Here is a 9,069-nt window from a genome sequence, read left to right as displayed (position 1 = left end):
AAACAAATTGCCCAGCTCGGCGAACAAGTGAAGCAATCGTGCCCCCCGCTCAAGGTGCCTGCTAGCGACATCGTCGATCCGAGGATGGTGCCCGGTTATGGCAATCCTGAAGATTACCTGCCCGACGATGTACATTATGATTTCTTGGAGGTGCAGATACAAAGGTACGAGTACGGGAAGCCTCTTGTCAAAGATGAAAGATCTCTATCAACGATGATGCGAAGATTGCATGATTCGTACATGAAAACCTGCAGAGAGTCTGAGGGGAGGAGTACTTTGTATGTGAAAGTTAAAAAGGAGCATGACCTCGTTGGAATTGAACTATTGCCTATTCCATTTGAGGAGTTCTATCAGTTTTTCAATCAATTGGCCCTCGATAAAGCAACGGTCACCTGCTACTGTCTGTAAGTAGTACTACTTCTGTCATTAAGTCTCTCTATATAACTCAGCTCTTTCATTGCATGTATTTATAATTATCCTCACTATATTATGCAGATTGAAGATCACCGAATTGAAGAAAAGACAAGTGGGTGATATTGGGTTCATTAACACATATCTCATAGATGCAACTGAGGTTGAATTTCATGCCGAAAATACCGAGGCCAACTTGCTACGATCGTTGGTAATAAATGAACACAAAGATATAATACTCTTTCCTTACAACTTCAAGTGAGTGTTACTGTCTTGTGGCATATTTGGTTTCCCTTATTAGTCCAGGTTATAGTAATGTAATATTGATGAGTTATGCATGCGTGCGCAGGTACCACTATATTCTCCTAGAGATTAAGCTTGAGCAGGGAGTAGTAACTGTCTTAGACTCCAAACGAAAAGATCCCAAGGAGTATGCGGACATGACTGAAATGCTCGAGAAGTAAGCTAAATCGATCATTATCCAACATTTTAAGCAACTTTGTTCATTTCTGATATCAAGTAATTGTTTTCTTTGTATGGCATGGTCTGGAGAAAATTCACCAAAAAAAGCTCCGGGACTGCCGAAGAAGCTACAATTTAGACACCCGAAAGTAAGTACTATAGTAGCATATTCCACGCATCTCCTAGTGATTCAAGCGCTAGTTTCATCAATACCATTTAGCATGCTTGCTAATTATCAGTTTGATTGACCTCCTTTTCTTGTAAAGTGGTTGTGGCAGGAACAAGGGAATGATTTCTGTGGATACTACATTTGCGAGTCCATCCGCCACACGACCTGTGAGCGGGGCTACTCTGACAAACAATATGAAGTGCGTAAATAACAATATTCACAATTTTATTTTATTACCATCATTTGTGTTGAGTTTCATTCATTCATATATATATGTATTGACCCCCTTCTTAAAATTAGATGTTTCGGATGCGGGATGAACTCCTAGCACCAGATCGCCTGCGAGCAATTCAAGAGGAATTGGCGGCATTCTTTCTTGACCACGTGATCACTGAAGACGGAGAATACTATGTGGACCACGCGTCCGTATGTTAGGAGATTATATTTGTAAAAGATAATTATTGTATATATGTAGTCGGTAGTGTCGGATAGATATATGAGAACTTGTTGTTCGACCAATCTCTCGGAGAAGGAGAGCTGGTCGATATCACTTCTCTCTGTATGCATATATGTTCATGACGATCTTCTGTTCCGTTAGTTTGCTTACTAGCTAGATAGCGTGTCTAGCTAGTCCTCTCTATACGTATGTATAGTACGTAGCGTCGACCAAGCACGGACAAAAGAGAGGACACTTCTCTCTATTAATTAGCTAGCTAACACAATATATGAAACACCTAAATTAACCTCCCAAAACCCCCAAACCCCTCCCCCCCCTTCAAAAACAAAAAACAAAAACCCCAGCCACAGAAATGCTGATGCGTGGATGCCTATTGGTCCCGGTTGGTGCCACCAACCGGGACCAAAGGCCCTCCTGCCTGGGCTCAGGGGACAAGCCACGTGGAGGCCCATCTGTCCCGGTTCTGGATTGAACCGAGACTAAATGGCCAGGGCATTAGTACCGACCCTTTAGTCCTGGTTCATGAACCGGGACTAAAGGCCCTCACCAACCGGGACAATAGGCCTTTTTTCTACTAGTGACATCTTACAACATATAAAATGCATGTGTTGAGCCAATTTATTTGCACGAAACAGACACTTCTTTTAAGTTGAAACAAACACTTTTTGGGCAATGCTAATTAGAGTGTTTCCTCGGAAATCCCTTTTGGAGGCTGAGATTCAATCTTAACACTTCTTCATGATTTATGAGTTGAATTCCCTTGTATAGTCCCTCGTCGTTTCCCACGATCCAAACAAGGAAATACGTTTGCTCCTCAAATTCTCATACGTAATTCTTATCATGCGTCAAACAGAGGATTGTGTATAAAACAACTCATCGCAGGTCTAATGTCAATACAACTTCCTACATTAAACTCTCTTTCCCCTTCTCAAATACTCCCCCTGTAAAGAAATATAAGAGTATACGGTAATCCACTTCTGAGCCCATGCTCAGCTGCACCCGCCCTCACGAAACAAATCAAAACAAATACTAGAATTTTTTTTAAAATCCAATTTTTTTCTTCTATGGTAGATAATTTGATGCGTGAGGTTCGCTCCAAGTTTCAAATCAGTTGGACATCTGAGCAGCTCTCGACAAAAAAGACAAATTCAGGATCTGAAAAATGTTTACTGTTCATGCATTGTTATGACCCAATTTATCTTTTTTGCTGAGAGCTGCTCCTATGTCCAAATGATCTAAAAATTAGGGCGATCCTCACACATCAAATTATCTACCACAAGAAAATAATTTGGAATTTTTTGAATTTTTCTTGGTTTTGTTTTGAATTTTTTCTGAACAGGTGCAAATGAGCCTGGGCACCGAAACGCCAACCAGCCGCCCCTCCAAAAAGCTAGGGTAATCTGCCTCCCGCCGGCGCCGGCGCCAGTCCGTTCCATCTCCGGTGGCCTTAGGGCCATGGAGGCGGAGTGGATCTCGCCCCTTGCCGGGGGGAGGGCTCCGTTTTTAGATCTTTTTTTGATCTTTGTTAGGGTTTGCGTCCTGCTCAGGAAGGCGAGATGGCGGCGGCTCCCTGAAGATGGAATAAAGGTCTCCCCGCCTAGCCCCTGTTCCGGTGATGCGTCCAGCATCATCGGTGGGCGTGTGGAGTTGTGTCTCCGGCTGATCTGTCCTTGGTGGATTTGCTAGGATCTGTTCGTCGTTCGTCTTCGTTCGTGTGTCTTCAGGTTGGATCCTTTTAATCTACACTCTTCATCTGCGGCGGTTGCTGTTCTGGTGCGTTGGTTCTATGGGGCCTTAGCACGACGACTTCCCGACTATCTACTACAACAAGGTTTGGCCAGCTCCGATGAGGGAGGGGCGATGGCAGCGGCGCGCCTTCGGCTCGCTTCAGTGCTTGTAGTCGTCGCTAGGTGGTCTACGAATCTGGATGTAATTTTTATTATTTTTAGTATTCGTTGTACTATCATGATTGAAGATGAATAGATTGGAAGTTTTTCCCGAAAAAAAAAGAGTATAGGCAAACACGCTGTTAGCTATTCCGTCTTCTTATATTATATGTCTTGAGTGCAGGGGCAGAACTGCTTCGGGTGGGGATGGACATAAAAAACATGATGAGGTCCATTTTTTTTTTTGAGGGGTTGGTGAGGTCCAGTATTGAACATGGGTCTGTCTCTGTATCATATCGGTGGGCCTTGGAGCAATTATTGTGCATGGGCCAGACGTGGAATTCAATGTTACATGGCCATCCACACACACAAACAAAAAATAGTGGACTACTGCTGCTGAGTGTTGACTGACTGAGACTGAGAGTGTGAGGCTTCTGGAGAGTGAACTTCTGGAGCGAAGGTTCGAGAGTGAACTTCTAGAGCGATGAATCCAATTGTTCCTCTAGCACCGGTCATTGAAACCTTGCTTTCTTTTGTATGACACAATTTAGCTAGACCAAAATCAGCAATTTTGGGGCTAAAATCCTTGTCTAGAAGGATATTTTGTGGCTTGATGTCGAAATGTACGATGCGTGTATTACAACTATGGTGCAAGTATTCGAGGCCACGAGCAATCCCGATTGCTATTACATAGAGCTTATCCCATCCTAAAATTTCCTTGGGGTCCTCTGAGTAAATGAACTTATCCAAGGAATTGTTGGACATGTACTCATATATAAGAGCTCGTTTTGATCCCTCCAAACAGAACCCAAACAAGCTAACAACATTTACATGAGAAGTCCTGCCAATGCTCATAACCTCATTCACAAACTCGCCCCCGTTTCCTTTGCATTCATGCAAGAATTTCACTGCTACTAGACGGCCATCAAGTAGGGTTCCTTTGAAAACCACACCATAACCACCTTTTCCAAGCTCATTGCTGCGAGAGGATGTTATCTTCATTACCTCTGAGTACGTGTATCGTTTTGGAGCTAGGGATCCATACGATGCAATCATGGCCTCGTAATTATTTTCATTGTTTCCGCTAGTCTTCTTGCAAAGGAGAAACCATAGTCTTCTTCCTTTTCTATGCCATATCAGCACATAAATACACGAGAATAGCAAGGTCGCAACTGATGATGTCAAAACTGAGAAGAAAGCATATGTTAGTTCCTTTTGTAAACTAGAGGCTATAGTATAGTAATTAAGTTTCCAAGATCATCGGTAGTTTAAATTTCTGTTTATGCGACGTTGTGTGGTGGCAAAAGTATTAACAAGCTAAATTCCATAAATTCTTGCATTAGGGCATCTCTAAGTCTGACCTCTAAATCGAACACCGTATCTGTCCGCGGAACGGTGGGGACTAGTCCATGGAGAGTGACGCGGGAGCCATCCAACCCTTAATCACAAAAATCCCCGTTTGTCCGGCTCAGAGGAGAGAGGAGAGGAGGGATCGTGCATGTGCTTGCTTTTAGTGAATATGTGTGTGTGGTGTTGGGAGGAGAGAGGGGAGAGAGAGAAAAAGAGGAGGACCACATAGCCCCCCCCCCCAACCACACATACACACAGTTAAAGACGTCTAGACCGCTCCGTGGACCAAGTGGTCCTCATTGGATGACAAAATTTGACTGAAAATTATAATCTAGACATATACCAGAGCTTTGAGGGTCTTCTTTGGAGATGCCCTTATGCACAGACCGAGAGCTGTTTGTCTCAACTTTGCATGTGGTTGCTTTTGGTGGATATGTGTGTGTGGTGTCCGGTTGAAAGGAGAGAGGGGAAAGGGAGAGAGAGAAAAGAGAGGAGGACCACGTTCCAAGCCGAAGAAGGGTCAGGCACGACAGGGGCTGTCTTGAGAGATGAGAAGGGGCGCTTTTAGCAGTAGAATGCAAATTTATTCAGAACGCAGAGGATGTGATGACAGTGGAAGCAATGGCTATGCGTGACGGTCTAGTTTTGGCAAATGCTATTGGCTTTAGTAGGATTGAAGCGGAGTCTGATTCTCTCGTTGTGGTGAATTATTGCCAAGGACGGAACCAATGGTGGGATCTAGCAGCAGCGATTTTTGCAGAATGCATAGATTTTGGCAACGTTAGTAGGAAAGGTCATCTTCAAGCATTGTTTTCGTGATGCAAATTTTGTAGCACATGAGCTAGCTAATTTCAGTTTTCGTAATAAGTGTGATGATAGTTGGACTAATGAGCCTCCTGGGTTCTTAATTTGCCAACTAGTAAACAATGTAACTGTTTTTTAAGTTAATAAAGGTAGCCAGGATGGCCTTTCCTCCAAAAAGAAAAAGAGATGAGGACCACGTGGTTGTTTTTTGTTGGTAAAGTGGATGTCCGAGCTCCCGCATAGCGCCCCCCCCCCCCCACAACCACACACACACACACACAACTTTCTTCTAGTTTACGAGAAAACAGACGTCTAGACCGCTCCGCGGAACAAGGGTCCCCATTGGATGACAAAAGTTGCCCAGACATTATAATCTCGACATATACCGGAGGTTTGAGGGTATTCTTTGGAGATGCCCTTATGCACAAACTGAGAGCTGTTTGTCTTAACTTTAAATTTAGAATCAATTTTTAATGATTATAGGCATGATAAATTTTCAATTTACTATTTCACCATAGAAAAACACTATTAGTGGACTACTGGTATTTAAATCCTCTGTTTGTGAAAAGATGGTGAAAGTTTTAGCATACCTATTATCATAATCTTTGTGACGGCCCTCCTGGTACCTGGAATATGACATAACATTTATGAGTAAAACCTCAATTGTCCAATAATAATACTCCCTCCGCTCAAATTGAGCTGCCTAAACGTCTTATATTTAGGAACAGATGGAGTACATTGGTTGTGTTTTCCAAAAGAAAGAGATAGGCGTAGTTTATGGATCTTCAATATTTTGCGAATGAAATATGTATGGAAATAAATAAATAAATTCCAGGATATGAAGAACGATAGAACATGGACTACATATGTGACTTTCTTTTGATCGAATACAGGTTTGGCAAAAAAAACATGGGTGACATCTCACTAGTCATTTTAAAATGTATTCCAAGTCTTCAACTATACTCCAGCTTGTCTGACGCCAGGAGAAGGAGCCAGAGACGGCGGAGAAGGACACGGAGAAGGAGCGGCCGGAGAAGGCGGCAGAGGACGATCTAGAGCCTGCGGGCTTCGACATGGACAATGCCATGGCGGAGTTCGATGCGGCCCAGGCGGACCACTTGGCAGAGCAGCAGGTGCTCCTTGAGTCCTTTGAGTCGGAGTACGAGGTGGAGGGCAACCACCCCTTCCTCCGCCGGCGGAAGCAGGAGATCGTCGAGATCTTCACCAAGTTTGTGGAGGACGACGAGCCGGAGGTGTGCCCGACCGCCAATGACCACGAGGCCGGCGGCTCCGGCACCAGCTTCCTCAGCATGCCCGGCGAGGATTCTCAGTTGTGTAGTTGAAGTAGTAGTTGTATGTATATCATGCCGTCGCATGGTTTTGAATGGAACTAGTTATCATGAAATGGCTACTATGGTTGTTGGACATGGAAATTGGGGTATGCCCGGTCATTGTCCGCGGGCTTTTGACAACTCATATTAGGTATGTATGGTTGTAGATGCTCTTAGCAGCCGTTGATGCTGGTGTTGAGAAGAAATCATGTGTCCAACACGCGGAAGGCAAGAGGGAGAAATTGTAAATAACCTATTTTACCAAATGAAAGACCTCCATTATTTGCCTGTGGTACCTAATAAACATAAAAAGATAAGTGGAATCTTTTTACAACGAAATTCAAATCAACTGACCTCTCGTACCAGCTGCTGGTCCCACGGCCAAGGGCCCGGAGGATCCGGTGTTGGACGGGAACCTGGAATCTCTGTCATTGAAGAACTGGAATAGTTCGGACCTCAAGGACCAGCCAGCCTCGCGCCCCGCGTGTTCCGCAGGAACGTGGTCCGCCACATGCCCATGAGGCCTTGTAGGCAGTTTCGGCACTGCGGCCGCGACAGGTCCGCCGCGCACTGCGCCGCCGAGTAGATCCCCGGCTCGGTCTCTGCCGAATACCCCATGGCGAACATCCTGGAGGAGTTGTCCACCGCATACTTCACCGTGGAGCTGAACAGGCCAGTGAGGGCCCAGTCGTAGCCGACGACGTCCCCGTTGGTGATACCTAGAGCGCTCAAGGACGATACCACGCCGGCGTTGCCGTTGGGGTCGAAGAAGTTGTGGTCGGCTAGGCGGACGTAGCACTGGTCGCAGCAGAGGGCCACGTCCCTGCTGCGGTTGCAGGCTGTGGCCGCGTAGTGACCAGCCCAGGTGACGCATTCGTAGCACATCTTGGCGCTGACGTCGCCTCGGCAGAGAATCAGGGCCCAGGCAGTGTCCGGCGCGGCACCGAGGGATCCTTTGGCGAATAGGGTCGGCGACGAGGAGGCGTTATGGCAGAGGGTGCCGAGGAGGAGGTCTAGGAGATTGGTCTCGTATGTGCTGCCTGCCGAGTAGTTGCCTTGGCCTCTGCCGCAGTTGGTCCACGGCTGTGCTGCGGCGAGCGGAATTAGCACGAGGAGCAGGAGAGCATGAATAATAATCATGGAGGAAGAGTAGACGCCGGGCATGGCAGTGGCAGGCGTGAAGGCTGAAGAGAGGAGGAGGAAGCAAGTTGGATCCCTAGCTTTCAAGGAGTAATTCTCCCCGTGAAGAGAAGACTCAAGAGAGGAAGACTTGCAAGTTGCATGCATTGTCATGTTGGGACCACTCCTTTCAAATATTACTACTCCTTGTCGTCCACGTCGTCGGCCTCCTCCTCCTCCTCCTTTCAATATTGTTGTTATTGTTGCTATTGTTGTTGTTGTTGTCACATGGATGAAGTGAGCGGCCACGTTATTCAAAGAGATCTCTTATTCAAACTTGCAACGTCACTGTGGGTCCTCAAATAGTTAGGCTGTTAAAGCTGATCTTTCAACAAACGATCCTCAATAGTTGTTTACTTGTACACTAGGCTGTTCAAAGCTAGCTAGTCTAAATATCAGTATAATTAGCAGATTCTTTAACAGGTTTAACAACTTAACGCGCTGAGATGCTGACACAAAATGAAAGAATACATATATACGGTAGTTGCCCATACTTTACTTAATAAGGTGGCTAGTATCATCTTAATTTCACGGCAATGTGGGTCCAAACATTTTAGACGGGGCTTCAAAAGAAGAATTCTGAAAACACGAGCCGCTTGTCATCCCGGTATTTTCGGTTCATGCCCCACCATTCCATGCATGCTCTAGCCACCAAGCTTGCGTTAGCTGTTCCATGGTCCGCATGCAATATATATTGACCTAAACTGGACAAGACCTTTTCCCAGAAAACGCGAGGGCAACCGAGGTGATTATATAACTGTGCAAGGACGTGCATACAATTGCAAAGCAGCCATAGGCCTCTTCCCAGAAATTGCACCTTCAAAATTGTATAGGTTGCATCAGTGGTGACTGATGCAGCTGGAGCTCATCTGACATCATCTTGCCACATGAAGGAGGTACTGGCTTGGGTTTGCCCACTGTAGAGACTCGTGCAACTAGAGCTGGTGTTGATGAATTTCTAACAGACGTTGTTAATTATGCCTTTTCTTACATACTGAACCAACATGCAAATTCACTGCA

The 9,069-nt window shown here is 45.4% G+C and overlaps 1 protein-coding gene across 1 annotated transcript; it reads right to left on the bottom strand.

The window, feature by feature from the left end:
- Positions 1 to 3,772: 3,772 nt before the first annotated feature.
- LOC123172585 (G-type lectin S-receptor-like serine/threonine-protein kinase LECRK3) lies at positions 3,773 to 8,014 on the bottom strand. Its single transcript, XM_044589534.1, has 4 exons — positions 7,335 to 8,014; positions 6,518 to 6,865; positions 6,130 to 6,165; positions 3,773 to 4,572 (listed from the first exon to the last, which is right to left on the bottom strand). The coding sequence occupies exons 1-4, from the start codon at positions 8,008 to 8,010 to the stop codon at positions 3,773 to 3,775; spliced, it is 1,860 nt and encodes a 619-aa protein (XP_044445469.1). The 5' UTR covers positions 8,011 to 8,014.
- Positions 8,015 to 9,069: the final 1,055 nt, after the last annotated feature.

This window comes from Triticum aestivum, unplaced genomic scaffold (assembly GCF_018294505.1).
Source record: "Triticum aestivum cultivar Chinese Spring unplaced genomic scaffold, IWGSC CS RefSeq v2.1 scaffold46874, whole genome shotgun sequence".
In the NCBI taxonomy this organism is placed as follows: domain Eukaryota; kingdom Viridiplantae; phylum Streptophyta; class Magnoliopsida; order Poales; family Poaceae; genus Triticum; species Triticum aestivum.
Note: the sequence above shows the minus strand (reverse complement) of the source record. Positions and strands in the feature narration are given on the sequence as shown.

Bases quoted from the DNA above. Each gene is read 5' to 3' on its own strand.
- LOC123172585 (XM_044589534.1), bottom strand. From the start codon at position 8,010: ATGATTATTATTCATGCTCTCCTGCTCCTCGTGCTAATTCCGCTCGCC. The intron at 6,866-7,334 runs GTCCTTGAGGTC...TACACAACTGAG, and splicing joins GCGGGGCGCGAGGCTGGCTG to AATCCTCGCCGGGCATGCTG. The intron at 4,573-6,129 runs GTATGCTAAAAC...CTTTCTTCTCAG, and splicing joins CACAAAGATTATGATAATAG to TTTTGACATCATCAGTTGCG.